Here is a 19,008-nt window from a genome sequence, read left to right on the forward strand (position 1 = left end):
ACTGTTTTTATTTGTCCCATCTTTTCTCCCAGTATCTGGCCATCTATCACTATCTACTTCCATGAATGATACCAGACAATCCCATCATCATCAGCATATGTGCTATTTTTCAAATAGAAATATCTGAATTGGGGCAGCTAGGTGGTGCAGTAGATAAAGCACTGGCCCTGGAGTCAGGAGAACCTGAGTTCAAATCCAGTCTCAGACACTTAATAATGACCTAGCTGTGTGGCCTTGGGCAAGCCACTTCACCCTGTTTGCCTTGCAAAAACCTAAAAAAAAAAAATCTGAATTTCTCAATATTTCACAAGCAAGTGATCTCAATAGTTAGTACCAGGTGAAAGGGCTTGGGAAGTAAAAGGGATTCCATGTCATCTTAGTCATAGAGGAGTTGATAGCTGCTACAGCAGAGGGAGTGCCCATTCCAAGGACTACAGCTGTCCTGGAATTACTGTCAACATACACTCATAGAAAAGGCACCTAAGGGCAGCTAGGTGGCGCAGTGGACAGAGCACGGGCCCTGGAGTCAGGAGTACCTGAGTTCAAATATGACCTCAGACACTTAATAATGACCTAGCTGTGTGGCCATGGGCAAGTCACTTAACCCTATTGCCTTGCAAAAAAACTTTTAAAAAAAGTACCCAAATGCCTTTCTGTATTTGAGATCCATTAAGTTTTATTTTGTCTTTAACCCTTTAGTCTCAAGAGACCATAAGATTATAGATTCAGAGGATCTAGGTTCCAAGCTCACCTTTGATGCTAACTACCTATATGACCTTGTATAAAAATTGCTTTACTCCATGGTCTTCAGTTTCCTTGCCTGTAAAATGGATTGGATTTGAGGTTCTTAACCACTGGCTGTCTGGTCAAACTTATGCAGTAAAACAATGATCCAAGACAATTCCAAAGGTTCCATGTTGAAAAAATGCTCTCCCACCTCTGGAGAGAAAAGTAATGAATTCAATAGTCAGACTTTTTTTTTAATTTTATTTTTCTTGGGGAAGGGGGTTGTCTGTTTTTTTTTTTGCAACATGGCTGATACAGAAATATGTTTTCCATGACTTCACATATATGATCGATATCAAATTGATAGACTTCTCACTGAGAGAAGGGAAGGAGGATGAGAACTCAAAAGTTAAAAAAAGGAACATTTAAATTTTTTTTTACATATAATTGGGAAATATTTAATGAACCAAATAAAAATGAGATTAAAAAGTTTAAAAAATGTTTAATAAAATTTTAAAAAGCAGTCAATAGACATTTATTAAGTGCTTCCTACAGGCTAGACACTATGCTAAGCATTGGATACATAAAATAAATTGTATAGAATTATGAAAGAAATCATTTATACATATATAATATAATTATCAAAATATTTTTGAAAACAAGTTCCCAGATCCCAGGATAAAAATTTCTGTTCTATTCTAATTATCCCCCTATTTTATAGATAAGGAAACTGAGGTCTAGGTAGGATAGGTGAAGTGGCTTGCTAAGTGAATTGAAGTCATATAGTTAGTGACAGAGCCAGAATATAAACATAGTACTTGCTGCCCAATCAGTCCTTGTGGACATAACCTATTATAGCGGAAAGAGCATGGACTTTGATTCCGGTCCCACGTTTACTACCAATCTGACGTGAGGCAAGTTGCTTTACTCTTATAACCCAATTTCCTCATCTGTAAAATGAGGGAGACAGACTAAATGACCATGAGATTCCCTCCCAGCTCCACTAAGCCTGTGTAGGACTCCATGTCAGGAAGAGGCCAGCTCTCATGGAAGAGGCATTCAAGACAAGCCCAGGGGCGGCTAGGTGGTGTAGTGGATAAAGCACCGGCCCTGGAGTCAGGAGTACCTAGGTTCAAATCCGGTCTCGGACACTTAATAATTACCTAGCTGTGTGGCCTTGGGCAAGTCAACCCCATTTGCCTTGCAAAAAACCTTTTAAAAAAGTGACTTCTAAGGTCACCAAGGATACACCCAGACTTGTTGGCACATATCATTCATTTTTCCCTTGATCTTTCTTTTATTCCTCCACAATTTCTCTCTCCCTTTCCTTTTTATTCTATTCCTTTTTTCCAAAACCTTGAGTCTCTAGGTGTGATTCTTGAGTGTCTCATGACCTCCTCCAGTAGAATCCAAAAGGCAAAAGGGATTTAGATGTGCCAATTATTACAAATTTAGCTTAAAAGAATGAAGAGAGAAGCATATATACTCACAGAGTTCTGATTGCAAGTAGGCCCAGATGGCAGAGTCACAACAGGCAATGTTGTTGGAGTGGGAGGAGTCACAGAAGTTTCCCCAATGGGGTCTCTGGCCACTACCATCCTTACAAAATTCCCACAGTTTCTCAGGACTTGGGCAACCTGTTCACTACTCATCCCTTGCACGTTTGTGTCACCAATCTTCAGGATGTGGTCCCCGGTCTGAAGCTTTCCATTCTTCAAGAGCATCAGTCAATGTGACAGAAAATGAACAAATGAATGAATTCATTAAATCGATATATGCCTATGACATAAACATATATGAACATGTATGCACACATACACACTCATACATTTACATAGAGAGAGAGAACACTCAAATAATACTAGGTTCCAGATATTTTGTGAAGTGTTGGGAATATCAACAGAAGCAATGCATTAGCAAACAGTTGAACAGATTCATTCTAAGTGAAATTGAAATTCCTCGGTGGTACTTGGAACTACCTTATAGCACTTTAGTTATCCACATACTGAATCTCTCTTCCCCAATATAATGTAAGCTCCTTGAGGCCAAGGACAGTTCATATGTCATCAGATGAGAGAATCCTAAGATCACATAGCTCGTAGAACCAAGGGAACAATGTCCACATTAACAACAATATTAGGGGATGAACAACCTTGATGGAAGTAGCTCCTCTACAGTCCAGAGCTAGGACAACTGTCTTAGACTGGCAATGGTCTTTATTATCCCCAACCAGAGGAAGAAAAACAAAACACAACAAAACACACGGGAAAAAAACACTTCCAAATCTGAAGAACAAACACTTTATACAAATGATCTCTTCTGTATGTCATTCCCTTAATCCTGATTCCTCATGCCAAAAATGACTAATTTGTAAACAAGTTTAACAAAATATGTATAGACAATGCTAACCTGACTGATGGGAGTGGGGCAAGAAGGGAGGGTGGAGAGAAATTTTTTAACTTGGAAATATGCATGTACATATGGATGAAAATAAATTAATTAAAAAATGTTAAAAAAAAGAGCAGAGTTCTATGACTTGAAGTTGTATATGTGTGTGTGTGTGTGTGTGTGTGTGTGTGTGTGTGTGTGTGTGTGTGTAAGTAAACAGGCAGGATTTGAACCCAGATCCTCTTGCAAATGTATGCTACTGCTTCCCATTTTATAAAGCTGTTTGCATTCCCCTAGGTCTTCTTCAGTTTATCTTCTTAAACCACAGAGCTCAGAATTAAGCACAGAACTCCAGGTAAGATATAACAGCACAGGACCCAGAGCGGGATCCTCATCTCCCTAGATCTAAGATATTATTTATGTCTCTCACTGTAATCCAAATTCTCATGATTTCTTTTAGCTATCATAGTCTTCTTCTGATTCACCTTTAGCCTGAAATCCACTAAAACTTCCAAATATTTTTTTCAGAAAAACTACCGATCAACCGTCTTTCTCCCAAAATGCATGCTCCCATGAAAACACATTTTTGGGTTTGATTAGATTCAGTTTAATGCTCCCATACTGTCAAGATCTCTCAGAATCCTAGCCCTGAGATCCAGTGCATGAGCTCTCCCCTCTAGTTATTGTCATCTGCCGCTCGGATAAGCATACTGCCCATTCATATTTGTAAGTCCCTGACAAAAAATGGTAACAAGCCCAGGACCAAGCAGATTCCTGGGGTATGAGAGTGAAAAGATACCACACACTACACTGATCCTTGATGACTTCTTTCTGAGCTAAGGCATTCAATCAATTCTGAACCAATTAAAGCCAATTATCAAGTCCTCATCTCCCTGATCCTCTCTTCAAAAACAATGGGGGGGGGGGGTTTACACTAATAAACATTTACTAAGATAAGTTATCTAATACTTTGCCAGAGACTAGGTTAATGATATCACATACAAACTATTGCTCTATTGTTGAATTAATTCAAATTATCTATGTTCAAGAGGCAGTGGTCCAGGGGAGTGAGAGGGCTATCTCTGGAGTCAGGAAGTCCTGAATCTGACTAGCTACATGATCATGGGAAAAGTAATCTAACCTGCCAATGCCCCAGATGACCCTCTAAGACCAGGATCTTTGGATGGGCTTCCAAACTGCATCCAAAGGGGGGTCTCTTTCATAGGGCCTGAAATATAATAAACATTTAACAAACTGACCGGACCTGGAAGTCACCTACATGACTGTAGTCAAAGGTCTAGATAGCTAAAAAAACATCAATAAATACAAATTTCAAAGTTTAAATAAATAGAATCACTGAGTCACCGATTCCACTGCCTTAACCCTAAACAACAACACAATAAAAATAGCCTTTGCAAATTCCTCAAAACTTATCAATCATCCTTTCAGGAGGGAACTCTTTCCAGGCAGACCCAATAGATCTCTCTGGAAGTTTTCCTGACTTGGAGGCCACGTCTGCCTGTATCACTTTGACCAGCCCACACAGTATTCTTGGTTCACTGACTCAAGTGATGGATGGATCACTCATCAGGAGAGATGAATAGAGCTCAGATCTGAAACTTCAAAAGAAAAATTCTCCCCATGGGATGCCTGAGATAATGCCCAGAAAGTGCTTTGCATCAGAAAGCATTCTATGAAAATAAGCTTTTATTACTGTGATTATCCCCTTATTCTTCCACCAAATAATATTAATCCAATCCACCATCATTTTCAAGAGAAGAAATTTGACACATTAGTAAATTTAACAGACTCCCTCCCCCTGAAATAAGCCTCCACTCACAGGTTATTTATTGCCTTAAAACCTGACCATTGACTAAATGGAAAATTTTAATTACTAGACTACCACTTGTGAGCATTTCCCCCTCCCCCCAACAATTTCCTTCTACCTGCGTGACTATCCTAAAGAATAATCCAGTGTGTCTATAACACCACAAAATGAAAGGCATCAAGTGAAAGGCAAGAACCATTTTCTGCTCTCCTGACAGCTAGCGCAGAAGTTGCTATTCAAAGCTAAGTGTTCATTTTACAACAGAGGAGCCAACCTTGGTTGAGATGAGATGGTAGCCCAGTGGTAAGGAGGTTCAGGTATACTCCCTGCTGTCCTACTATCTCCTAAACACAGTCCCAAATCCCAAGCCTTGCCTGAACTACTGCCCTTTAAATGGCAAGAGTCAATTTATTTGTTTTTATTTTTGCTATTTATTTATTAAATACCTACTATGTGCCAGGCAAGAGAAAGGCAAAAACAAAAACAAAAACAACCAAACAGAGCAGGGAGGGACAGGCCTTGCCTTCCAGGAGCTCAGATTATAAGGTGAGAGAATATGAACCTTCTGTTTTTCCTCCTCTTCCTTCCTCCTTGTCATCCTCATAGTTTCCAAATTCACATTCTTTTTTTTTAAGGTTTTTGCAAAGCAAATGGGGTTAAGTGGCTTGTCCAAGACCACACAGCTAGTTAATTATTAAGTGTCTGAAGCTGGATTTGAATTCAGACACTCCCGACTCCAGGGCCAGTGCTCTATCCATTGCGCCACCTAGCCACCCCCAAATTCACATTCTTAAACCAAGGATCTGACCATGTCACCTCAATACCCCTTTCTCAAGAAGCTTCAATGGTTTCCTATTGCCTTTAAGATAAAAGTCAAATTAATCTGTTTGGCATGTAAAGACTAATCTATATTCAAAAATTATATTCTACTGGGGAAAATTATTTGTACACAGATTAGTAAATGCAAGGAATATACAATGTTGCCATTTTGGTATGGGTGAATGCCACCAACTAGAGAGATGAGGTAAGGCTGGCCAAGGGTCTGTAGCCCAAAGGTGGCAGGGAGCGACAATTAAGTGGTCTTTGCTTAAGTGACCAAGGTTTCTGACATAATTAGTGGAAATGTTAGGTCTACTGTTCTCTCCAATGAGCCACAATGCCCCTCCTGCAAGGATTCAGAACCTTTTGGCAGTTTAGTGAAGCCTTCAGCCCCCTTCTCAGAATCAGATCTTCAAATAATTGCTTCAAATAATTTTTTGATAGAGGTGGAGAAAATAAAGACATGCTTTCTATCTGAATGAGACCTCAGCAAACCATCCTCAATGCTATTCCCTTCAAACAATGCTCCATTTCCTGAACAGGCCACCCTCCTCCCTGGAATGCTCTCCCACTACCATTTTGTGAAATTTCTAATGCTCAGGTAAAGGGTCAACATGGGTCCTTTTCTCATTTCCATAGTAGATGATATTCACCATCACCAAAATACCAACACTCTGTATATTCTTTTTTTGATTTCGCCAGTAAAATGATCATTTTCTTGAAGGGAGAGGCCATTTATTTTGACTTTGAACTTGCAATGTCTGGCACAAGTGGGCAAGTATTAAACATTTGTGTAATTGGACTGAACCACTTTGCAAGTGAAAGTAACTTAAGGCTTTTGGATTGAAGTGACTTTCTCTTTTAAAATGCACTATATATATATTTTTCCCAATTTTACTTCACCTCTTGCTAATTTAAACTGTGGCAGTTAATTTGCATCTGTCACTGGAAGCCAAACATTTTGTTCATTACAGAAAAGCAGGTGTTCTCAAGAATCAGTCAGGGCAAAAACAGTTATTAGTCAGATTGATAGATAGGGAAGGCTCTGAAATGACAGGCAACTTTCTCATTCCCGCATCTCAAATTGCTGGCTTTTATTTTAGTTTTGCAAGAGGCCTCCTCCTCCTCCTTCCTTAATCTGTAGACTAGGCAAGCAAATTAAAGGGAACAGAGCTGAATTTGTAGCTGAACAGGTATCAGAAATCACCAAGAGCTGTCAAGGAGGAATAACAAAAAAAAAATCCAAAAATAGAAGGAGGTCAGGAATTAAAGATGACCCAAAGTATCCATTCTTCCATTCATATATTAGTGCACTGCCCTTTTTTTTAAAAAAAAAATATTTACTTGAAAACTTAAACTTTCTGGGACCCACAACTATTTTCTCTTCAGAAACAGGATAACGAGGGGACAGCTAGGTGGCACAGTAGATAGGGCACCAGTTCTGGAGTCAGGAGGACCTGAGTTCAAATCCAACCTCAGACACTTAATTATCTAGCTATGTGACCTTGGGCAAGTCACTTAACCCCATTGCTTAAATAAATAAAATTAAAAAAAAGAAACAGGATAATATCGAGCCAGTTTTATTCTGGTGTCTCATTGGAGGAAGGAAGTGAGCCTCAATCTTGGCAATGGCTAGTATTCTTCTTATCTGAAAATTAGTCCTGCTAAGTTAAAGGTTGCTAAAGAAGAAATTTTTTAGTACCACAATTCTTTCAAAGACCATCTATTAAATCAAAGAAGAGTGAATTGAATCATCAGAGAAAATGGACAAACCTATGGATCTGTGAACCCACTGGCATGGGCTCCCCTACGATGCCACAGGTTATCCACCACTGCCTATCTTAGACATCTCCCAGGCATGGTCTTCAACACAAGGAATCTACTCAATATGCTACAGACTTTCCTCAAATTCTCTTGCTATTGTAAGGGCCCTACAAAGCACTAGTCTGTCCACTATTTATCCCTCACTCTTGCCAGAGATGGTGAGCCTGTACACCTGGGGATCTTAAGGAAGCTGGTTTTACTCAGGCCAAGTTAGCTCCCTCCTCTCGTCCTTCTGGAATAGACATTGGCCTCCTTCATTGGAAGGATGACAAAAGCAAGGGGCAGACCAATTCCAAGAAGATGAAACTTATAAAAATAGCCCAAAAGAAGTTGCCTAGATATGCCAACATATTTACAGTATTAAAGAACAAAGTAAATGTCCATTAACTAGGGAATAAACAAAGTCAATGCCCAGCAATTGGGGAATGGCTAAACAAATTGTGGTAAATGAATGCGATGGAATATTATTACTTGCTGTAAGAAACCATAATTATGATGGATACAGAAGTATCCAGGATATGAACTGATACAAAGTTCAGCAAGCAGAGCCAAGAAAACCATATACACAATGATTACAAGAATGTAAATGGAATGAACGTTGAAAAAATAATTGAAGATGAATGTTGTGAAGTCATAATGACCAAACTTGACCTCAGAGAAGAGAAATGCTAAGGCAGCTTCCTCCCTTCTGTATTGAGGTAGGGAAGTATGGGTTCAGAAAGTTGTGTATAATGATCAAAATTCAATACTTTGGATAGTTTTGCTGAATTAGTTCTCCTTTCTGTTTTATTCCATCTTTTATTATTATTATTGATGGAAAATGTGAGGGGAAGAAATGGAGAAATAAAACAAAAAATGTTGGTGATGTAAAAGAGGTATAAATTTAATTTTATCTTTTTAAAAGAATATAGACTTTAAATGGAAAAAATAAGGGCTCTTTTGCCTCCCCTTCCAAGAGCCTACAGAAGTCTTTCACTTCAGTAGAACAAACCTGATGTGATTTAAGGGGCATTGTTTAGGACAAAGTATTCCTCTCACAACTGAAATTGCACCAACAAAAGATTTATTTGGGTGAGCAGTTGTCCGTAGTTAACAGAAGGGAGTAAGGAGTAAGGAGGATTAGTCGTGGGGACTGACTGAAAGAATAGCAGGGGAAAGAGCAACTTTAGTGTAATTTGGTTTAACCAGATCAGTTCACCATTCTTCTATCATGTCACAGAGAACAAACACACTAAAGAAATTGAAATGTTGATAAGAGCAACAGTTCATGGTGAACTTGCACTATTTATGGGAATGAGGAGCTCAGTGACCAGGAAACGTGAAAGAGGGAAGGTCAAAGACCAGCACCATGGCTAAGGAGGTAAGAGGCACCAGATTGTGGTGAATGGTACAGAAAAAGTAGTCAAGGGGTCTCAAAGACAAGTGGTAGCTCAGCTCTGGGAGATAACATTTTCCCTTGAAATCCAAGAGAATGGAGAGCTCCATGGCCAAAGACCCCAAGCTGAAGGAAAGGGTCTATATGGATAAACCTGCCCTAGGGTAATTGTCTGGCAGTTCTACTGAAGTGGAAGGCTACTCTAAGTTCCTGGAAAGGGAGACAAAAGATGATTTGTTCCATTTAGGTCTGGATCCCTTTTGAAAGTCCTCTTTGCTTTCACTGACTGTAAAACTGTGAGATTTGGTAACCAGAGGGAGGCTGGGAACAGAGAGAACAGAACAATTAAAACAAAGCTACTGCGTTGCATTCCTTACTTCCCTAAGAAAATTTCTTCCATGCCAAGATGAAGAGGTTTTTGTCAAAGGACACCTATGTGCTTTACAGACTTCTAAGTCTGATTTTGTGGAAAGGGACCTCCCTCAACACCCCCAGATCACAACTGTCAGGCCTTTTCTTATTCCAGCTATAGGTCAACCCAGATGACCTATGAGTTTTTTCTCAATTCGGAGAATCTATGATGCTACGGTTGTGACTTGGGTTTGCTTTTACTGAAATTCCCTCAGTTCTAAACAAACAATACTTTTGGGGAACAATCACCAAAAATGACAGCACCACAGAAAAGCCACCTACCCGATGAGCTAATCCTCCAGGAACAATCGTCTTCACAATGACCCCGCTTGCCTTTCCGCCGACAATTCCAAAACCTAAGCCGGAGCCATCATTAACAAGTTCAACATCTTCCACGTGACCCCAGCAAATCTGTCATTGAGAGCAAAAAGCCTCTGTTACAGTCTGGCCACCACCCACATTTCCAGAGGATTTTTCCTATATGGAGAGTAACTTCACACATTCAACAAATCCAACAATTAGTAAGATTGTTGAACAGCTACTATTTGCAAGGCAGTAAACATAAAGGATTAATAAGACAGAGTTCCTGCTTTCAAGGAACTGCCAACTTATTCAGTAGGGGAGGTAGAATATGGATACTATGGAGAAAGACAAGTAGACAAAGACATAGAAAGAGGAAGAGAAAGGCAAAGAGACAAAGACATGGACAGAGATAGGCAGACAGCAAACAGAAAGTTGACTAGGTCACATTTATATCGAGGACTAATAAAGTTTGTCCTTCATTTTAAAGACCATGACATCAGGGAGGTGATGATATGCCAAGCATACGAATGGGATTTGAGTGAGGAGGGGCTGTGCTAAGTCACCAGTCTCACTTTCTCCTCCAGAGCCATCTGGGTCCAGTGGCCAGATAGGAATCAGGACAACTGGAAATGGCCCTGGATGTGAGGCAATCAGGATTAATTGACTTGCCCAAGGTCACATAGCTAGTAAATGTCTGAGGCTGGATTTGAACTCCTGTCCTCCTACATCTAAAGCCAGTTGCTCTATTCACTGCACCATCTAGCTGCCCTATGGAATTCAAATATGAAAGATGGGTAGTATTTTGACAGGCAAAGATCCAGAAAGTATTATAGGGAGGCAGTTAAGCCTGTGCTGGTGAACAGTGGAAAGGTGAGATATAGGAAATGCATTGGACACAGCTGCATCCTCCAGTCCCAAGAAGGCTTAAATAAAAATTTAGGCAATGGAGGGGCAGCTAGGTGATGCAGTGGATGGAACCTTGGTCTTGGAGTCAAAATGTCCTGAGTTCAAATTTGGTCTCAGATGCTTAATAATTACGTAGCTGAATGACCTTGGGCAAGTCACTTAACCCCACAGCCTTGCAAAAAAAAGAATTTAGGTGACAGAGAGTCACAATAGGTGTGCTGCACAGACAAATTGATGTGTGTGAAGGGACTGGAGGCAGGAGAAACAATGGGGAGGTCATTTTTAAATTCCACATGTGAGATGAAAGGATCTGTCACCAGGAAGAGAAAAGAGACACATTTTGATACCTTGATCCAACTTCCATTGAAAATATGCAACACATTCTAGGAACTCAGTTGCCTGTCATGACAGCAGGTAGGCAACCAATGCAAAATCTCACACCTTCACCCTTATTGCTTAATGGACAGGCTATGATAGCAAACAGGAAGTTAAAAGTTATCTAAAGGAAATAATCTACTTTCTTTAAAAATGTATATTCTAGGGGAAACTAGGTGACACAGTGGATGATAAGAGCACCAGCCCTGGAGTCAGGAGGACCTGAGTTCAAATTCCACATCAGACTCTTAATACTTACATAGTGTGTGACCTTGGGTAAGTCACTGAACCCCATTGCCTCATCTTTTGTTTTTTTAAAATGGCAGAGATATGAGAGGAAAAGAAAATAGATTTTTGTTCAGGAAAACTAAAAAAAAAGAAAAAAGATTCTTTGCAAAGAATAAAAATTAAAAATAATTCAACATCAAGCAAAAACTAATCTCTAGGGCAGCTAGAGTGAGGAGGACCTAGTTCAAATCTGGCATCAGATAGTTGATACTTACTTGTGTGACTTTGGGCAAGTCACTTAACCCCATTGCCCCACCAAAAAACCCCCCAACAATAACTATTCTGACTATAGACAGCAGCAAGAAAGAGAGAATCCTTCCCCCATTTTCTAATGTAGTAATAACTACAATTCAGTCACAAATTGGAGAGCCCATCTAATCTGACTCAGACTTAAAGAAGAATCCAAACTGTATCTCTGACAAGTACCCAGTCAGCCTTGGGTGGAAAAGCTTGGATGCCCTGCCAGGGCAGCCTAAGTCACTGACTGGAGCTCTAGCTGATGAGAAGTCTCATGACAGTAAATCTACAACTGTTTCTATAAATCAGGGTCCCTAGTTTGGCCGTTTGGGGCCAAGCAGAATAATTCTGATTCTGATTCCATGGCAGACTAATGACTCATTTTCTTAAGAATAGCTCAATTTGTCTTCTGAAACTCAACAAACAAAAGACTTGTCAAAGTGAGTTACGCAAGACCTTCTGGGAAAAAATAGCAAGGAGAAGGTGGGGGGGAGTTCTTTATTTATCCTACCTACATGAAAATGCTAACTGCTTTTAGTGAAGTCAGATCTCACCTTATAGACTAACAAATTGTGGGACACTGGCAAGAAAATTTACCTCTCTAGACCTCCCTTTCTTAGTCTCTAAAATGAGAGAATTGTGCAGATTCCAGATCTAAATCTATGATACAATCAAAATTTCTCTCCCTTTTCTCCAAAGACTCCAGGTCAACCAACTTCCTCTCCACCCAAAACTAAGAATGCAGGGTGCCAGGAGGAACATCTGAGTTGAGGCTTGATTGACTTTGGTGAGCAAGGTAACTGTCCCTCCCTAGATACTTAGAGCAATTCCTCCACAACCTAATCAACTGCCTGGCCCCTACTGCATTCTTCTTTCCTTTTTCTCCAGTTCTGAACCAGAAGCATGATAAAATAAACAGTCAAGTCCTGGGACGGGGTGTGTCAATCTTCTCTACATTCCACAACAAAGTGTGCTGTTTCCTTCATTTGAAGGTAAGGGTGCAGTGACTTTCTTTGCTTTTCTGCACATGCTAATTCACTTAAAAAAATCCTTTTTACACAGTCATTAATGAAACAAGAATTCTTTAGAAAGAGTTATTCACTTGAGCCACTCTTCCCATTTTCTTACTCACTTTTTCTGGAGGGTTAGTATCACCCAGACTTGTTGAACTTTGGCCTGCCCATTGTCTCGAACCCCTGGCGACCACCAACCTCAGTGATCCCGTACACTGCTGAAGTAGGGCAATAGCCTGTTGATGAGTCATGTTCCTGTCCAGAAGGGTATGGTTGATGGCCAGGATTTGGTCATTTTCCCTAAATCGTTGATCCCTAGAAATAGGGAAAAGACATTTTTCTTTCTGTTAAGAGGCTCATTAACTTCCCAGAGGAAAATGCACAAAACCCAATGCAGGCAACCTCCACATTCAGCAGGTTGCTACCCAGTTCTTTTGTTTATTACACTGTTTCAATTAAAGACTACAACTTAACACTTCAGAATGTTTTTTCATCAGAACACACATTAACTAATTAACACAAGTTACACTGTGTGCATCCTGCAAATTGTTAAATTATTGGGGGTTTTTTAAAAAAGACATTTGGTTTTTAAGGTAAACAAACACAATGCCAGCCCTTCTATTAGAAGGTGTTCACCACACCCACACAATCTGTTTTCTCACCACTGCCTCCAAAAAACCACCCCCAACCTGCTAAGATGTGGCTTCAATTGTTAGGCTGAAACGACTCCATACAGTCAAAAGCATCCTCCTGACTCAATTCAGCCAACTTTTCTTGGTCCTCCCATTCCCTGATCTCCCTCTAGCCTCTGGCATTTGTTGACTTATTCAACCTTCCTCTAAAATGCTCTTCCAAAATGAATTCTGGGGAACTACACTGTTAATCTCCTATCTCGCCAACTCCCCCTCATCAGTCTTATTCTCTGGTTCTATATTCATCTCTCTTTGTTTTTCTCATTTGTGAATTCTATACCTTTGGAAACCACATCCATGCTGGGATTATTACTTCTTAACAAGAACTTAATCACCAACCAATGGGTCACTAAGTGCCTCAGTAGATAATATTGGGCCTGGAGTCGGTGACTTTCCAAGTTTAAATCTGACTTCAGACTCTTACTAGCTGTGTGACCCTGGGCAAGTCACTTAATCCTGTTTGCTTTGGTTTTCTCATCTGGAAAATGAGTTGGAGCCAGAATTGGCAAGCCCCTCCTGTATTATTGCCAAGAAAATTCTAAATGAGGTCATGAAAAGTCAGACTTGACTGAACAACTATCACAGGCTAAGTGGTCATCTAACTTCTTCCGAAGACGTTAAATGAGGTGAAATCCACTGTGACCCCCAAATCGTTCAGAAGCCTTTCCCTTCCTACAAGATGCTTAAATCTCTCCAGGCAGCTTCCTTAACCTCTGGACTCTGGATTCTGCCTTCTGGGGACAAGCAGAACTTGTTTGTTCAACTACTTCAGCTCCGAAGATAGAGGCAGAAGTGACTCCAAGGCAATCTAAACCAATTCCCTCATTTTACAGATCAGAACAATTGAATCCAGGAAAAGTCCAAGAGACTAGAAGAAATATAATGGGAAAGGCAAGGGATCAATAAAGCATTGTTTTAAAAAATGATCATGGCATTATACCTGTATAATCTTCATCAGATTACTTGCTGTCTTCGGGAGGTGGGAGGGGGAAAGAAGTGGGACTCAGAACTACTGTGAATGTTCTTGTCTATTTAATGAATTTGAACATTAACTAGATTAATTATTTTTTAAAAAAATGAGTGGCCATCAATAAGCCTTACCTGTCTGCTATGCTTCCTGGTTGGACTTCCTTCACAAAGAGATCAATGCCTCCTGTGTTCTGCCTTCTTACAGTCACCACGCTGAATCCTAGACCTCCAGTGGATGGCTTTGCTATATCTATATATTCAATCTGTCTGCCCTATTGGGGAGAGAGAAAAAAGGCCACAGTTTAACATTGAACTAGCTCTGAAACAGCACTTTGATATCTGGGAAAACCCCACATCGTGATTCTTACTAAAAATCAAATCCAGGGCATGTCAGTCTCAAGAATGTTAGGAGACTGGGGGCAGCTAGGTGGCACAGTGGATAGAGCACTGGCCGTGGAGTCATGAGGACCTGAGTTCAAATCCAAGCTCAGACACTTAATAACTACCTAGCTGTGTGACCTTGGCCAAGTCACACTTAACCCCACTCATTACCTTAAATAAATAAAAGTATTAAAAGAGAATGTTCTGAAACCTCAGGGAATTGGGGAGGCATTTTGATATTTTGATCCCATGATGAGCTGAACCCCAAGAGAGAGAACAACTCTCAGAGGTGATATTGTTTACTAGTGCACGTTTTCCACATTTTTGCAGACATCTTCAAAATGTTATGGATTGGTTTTTCCCTATGGATTTCTTACTAAAAATTCTCTTTGGTTGCATTTTCACAGAGGCAAAGTGTCTGAGGCTTTAAATCCTCGATGTGCTAGCTTTTGACTCAAGTCAAAGCATGAAGCATCTTAGGAGAGCATCCTGTTTTTAACCCCAATGACAAGTTCATATTGCTCTTCTAGGACAACCTAAAAGTGGGTTTTATCTTAAATGCCTTGGCTCCAGTCTTCATTGCCAAGGATTTTATTAACTCCTTTAATAGCACACTACCTGAAAGAATAGCATTCTACCACTCTAACAAAGAAAGACCCAAAAATGAACTGTTGAACAATAAAACAAATGGAATCAGGTGACAATGCTAAGGGATTCTGGTTTAAGTGGCTCTTTTAAAATGAATGAATTTGCTATCTGATTTGTCCTTATCTTTCAAATCAGTCTCCATTAGTAAACTGAAGCTCAGAGGCAAAAGGTTTATTCAGTGACTTCAAATGAGGAATAAATCTGGTTCCAAATATCAAAAATCAATAAGTACGGGGCGGCTAGGTGGCACAGTGGATAGAGCACCGGCCCTGGAGTCAGGAGGACCTGAGTTCAAATGTGACCTCAGACACTTAATAATGACCTAGCTGTGTGGCCTTGGGCAAGCCACTTAACCCCATTTGCCTTGCCAAAAACAAAAACAAAAAAAAAATCACTAAGTATAAGTGAAAAGAGAACTCAGACAAAAGGGATACTTGAGACATTTCCTCAGCCCTTGAATATAGTTTTTAATATATTTTTTTAGGGTTTTTTTTGCAAGGCAATAGGGTTAAGTGACATGTGACATGCCCAAGGTGACACAGCTAGGGAATTACTAAATGTCTGAGTTCACATTTGAACTCAGGTCCTCCTGACTCCAGGGCCGGTGCTCTATTCACCACGCCACCTAGCTGCCCCCGTTGAACATAGCTTTTAAAAGCGCGTCAACTCCATTCTTCCCAATCTTGTTTTATTTAATAGGATTTGAAGAGAAGAGGCCTAAAGGAAGGAGAAATCAGATCCCTTCTCAGAGACAGATTACAGGCAGTTTCCCCTTCTTCAGAATCTGTTCCATTCTCTCCTCCCAGCTGCCCAGGTATACTATGGTGCTAGGCAATAGAAAAAAAGGTTCTCACGCCATTCATGGAAGAACAAGGTTAGACAGTTTAGGCTCCAATTCAGTTTGAGAAAAGGTTTCCATTCTATTCCCCTATAGCCACAATTGCTACTAAAGCAAAGACATGAAAAACTATGAGATTATCTGTTAAAATAAAGTTGTCAAATCAACCAAATATTTATTAAATCTTTTAAAATTTTGCTTGAAGGATTGGCTCTCTGGAAGAGGCAAAAGGGAGAGATAAAAGGAGAAATGTAGTGGCTAGATGAGCAATTAAGCACTTCCCACATGGCAGGGTAGGCAGCCACGGGGTATAGACCTCTGTGTATGAAGTCAGGAAGACTCATCTTACTGTGTTTACATCTGGCCTCAGACACTTACTAGCTATGTGACCCTGGGCAAGTTACTTTTCCCTATTTGCCTCACTTATTCATCCATAAAATGAACCAGAGGAGGAAATGGCAAACTACTCCAGTAGCTTTACTGAGAAAACTCCAGGAGCAGCTAGGTGGCATAGTGGATAAAGCACCGGCCCTGGAGTCAGGAGTGCCTGGGTTCAAACCCGGTCTCAGACACTTAATAATCACCTAGCTCTGTGGCCTGGGGCAAGCCATTTAAGCCTATTGCCTTGCAAAACCTAAAAAAAGAAAAAGAAAACTCCAAAAGGTTTCACAAAGAGTCGGACATAATTAAAAACAGTTACAACACATACAGTTCTAAGCAATAAGGTGGATGGAGGGTGGGTGGGGCAGTACAGGATGGTCCCCAGGAAGAAAATTCCCATACTCAAGCCCACATAAATTATTGAGTTTATATGTTCTTGTTTAGTCAGGCATCTCTGACTCCTCATGACCCCATTTGGAGTTTTCTTGGCAAAGTCTCTGGAGTGATTTACCATTTCCTTCTCTAACTCATTTTACAGATGAGGAAACTGAGGAACACAGGGTAAAGGGAGTATGGTCCAGGGTCATCCATCTAGAAAGCATCTGAGGATGGATTTGAACTTCTTGAATCTAGACCCCAGTGTGCTATCCTATGCCCCGTTAACTGTCCCCCCAAATATAAAATGGGAATTTTAATCTATCTGGCTATTTATGAGTAGGGCCTCCCTCCCAGGGTTTTTGTAAGGATCCAGAAGTGTTTATTTATTTCAGTATGTTAAACTAAATGGGATCACTAACACAAAAACACAAATCTCTTCAACATTCATTCTAGGGGGTAATGGCACAGTGGATAAAGCATTAGTCCTGGAGTCAGGGGGACCTGAGTTCAAACTTGACCTCAGACACTTAATGATTACCTAATTATGTGACCTTGGGCAAGTCACTTAACCCCATTGCCTTGCCAAAAAAAAACCCATTCATTCTATCAGAAGAAAATATTTGTGCATATAAACAAAAACAATTAATATAACATAATTTTGCAGAAGGATGGCATCTGAGGCAGGGGCTGTTGAGGAAAGCTTCATGGTATTGAACTAAACACAGACAATAGCTAGGGATTCCAAGAAGGGAGATATGAGAAGCCAGCACATTCCAGGCCTAGAAGTACCCAATGCAGGAGTTAGGAAATGGAGAACCGGGGGGAGGGTGGTATATAATCTCTATGTAACAAGATGTGACTTGACCTACCTGTGCCATTTGTTGGATGACAGAGTTAAATTCCTCATTTCCTGATCTTGGAGTCCAAGGAAACACTGCAGATGAGTTAGTAAAGGTTGTGTGGGCATTCCCATTAGCAATTGAGCTGTCAGTGAAGACTAGTAAACCTTTCCTTGAAAAATCAAAATTGGCCGAGCAATCTGAAGGAATGTGGCTAAGCTGAGAGAGTGAGAGAACAATCCAATCATTTCAAAACCTGCTGAAAAGTTCATGCATTGACTGTTTTTTCTGTTGCTATTATATGTTTATTTTATTCATTTTATTTTCAACTTAAACAATAAAACAAATATTTCCATAACATAGTTGAATAGAGAAAAATTTGCATATGAAACTGTAAATCTATTATGTACAATTTACTATTCCTTTTAAAAACATAATAAAACTATCATGTAATTCCATCCCACCTTTTTTTTTCCCTTCTCCCTCCCATCCCATTAACTTAGAAGAGAATTTTTGGTATTTTTTTAGAGGTTTTTGGTAAGGTAAACAGGGTTAAGTGGCTTGCCCAAGGCCACACAGCCAGGTGATTATTAAGTGTCTGAGACTGGATTTGAACCCAGGTACTCCTGACTCCAGGGCCAGTGCTTTATCCACTACGCCACCTAGCCGCCCCGATTTTTTGGTATTTTGCAAACAGAGCTAACAGACTAGGTATATTACCTGGTCTGTTTGATTTCCCTTTGGATACCAGGGATCATAGAACTAAAAGTTGCCCTGTCTAATTCCTTCATTTTACAGAGCAAATCACTCCCTGAGAAAGGTGGGACAGTTTTCTCAATATCATCAAAGGCAATCATCATGAGGTCACTTTAATAAAAAATCCATAATAATCTACTATCTAGCAATATTTTCATGTCAATCAAAGGTAAGAATGGACTGTGATCTTCATCATTGAAGGCAAATTCCCAAAGAATGGGAAGACATATCTATTTGTATATTTAAATGTGAATATAAGAGGCAGCACAATTCCAGGTAACTCTCTAGCTCTTAAGCTTCAGAGCAATTACAGATGCCCCAGGACCCCATCCAAAAGTCAAAGGACTAGGGCAGCTAGGTGGCACAGTGGATAGAGCACCGGTCCTGGAGTCAGGAGTACCTGGGTTCAAATCTGACCTCAGACACTTAATAATTACCTGGCTGTGTGGCCTTGAGCAAGCCACTTAACCCTATTTGCCTTGCAAAAAAAATTTTTTTAAAAAGTCAAAGCACTAGAAAGCAGATATCTCAGATCCTAGCCCCACTACAAATGGCATTCTTCTTGACTCACTTCTCTGACAATGGATAACATGAGATTCAAGAGGAGAATGTGATTGGAAACCTGATTTGGGG

The 19,008-nt window shown here is 40.1% G+C and overlaps 1 protein-coding gene across 9 annotated transcripts in view; it reads right to left on the reverse strand.

The window, feature by feature from the left end:
* Positions 1-19,008, reverse strand: part of PATJ (PATJ crumbs cell polarity complex component) — a 331,197-nt gene that overhangs the window by 299,670 nt on the left and 12,519 nt on the right. For all 9 annotated transcript variants that reach the window (XM_074221287.1, XM_074221289.1, XM_074221288.1 and 6 more), the window contains exons 4-8: positions 17,650-17,838; positions 14,287-14,426; positions 12,613-12,808; positions 9,654-9,782; positions 2,217-2,438 (exon numbers count right to left, since the gene is read on the reverse strand). In XM_074221287.1, the coding sequence (XP_074077388.1) occupies positions 2,217-2,438; positions 9,654-9,782; positions 12,613-12,808; positions 14,287-14,426; positions 17,650-17,838 (876 nt within the window). The remainder of the gene's footprint in view (positions 1-2,216; positions 2,439-9,653; positions 9,783-12,612; positions 12,809-14,286; positions 14,427-17,649; positions 17,839-19,008) is intronic.

Source organism: Macrotis lagotis, chromosome 2, assembly GCF_037893015.1.
Source record: "Macrotis lagotis isolate mMagLag1 chromosome 2, bilby.v1.9.chrom.fasta, whole genome shotgun sequence".
NCBI lineage: Eukaryota > Metazoa > Chordata > Mammalia > Peramelemorphia > Peramelidae > Macrotis > Macrotis lagotis.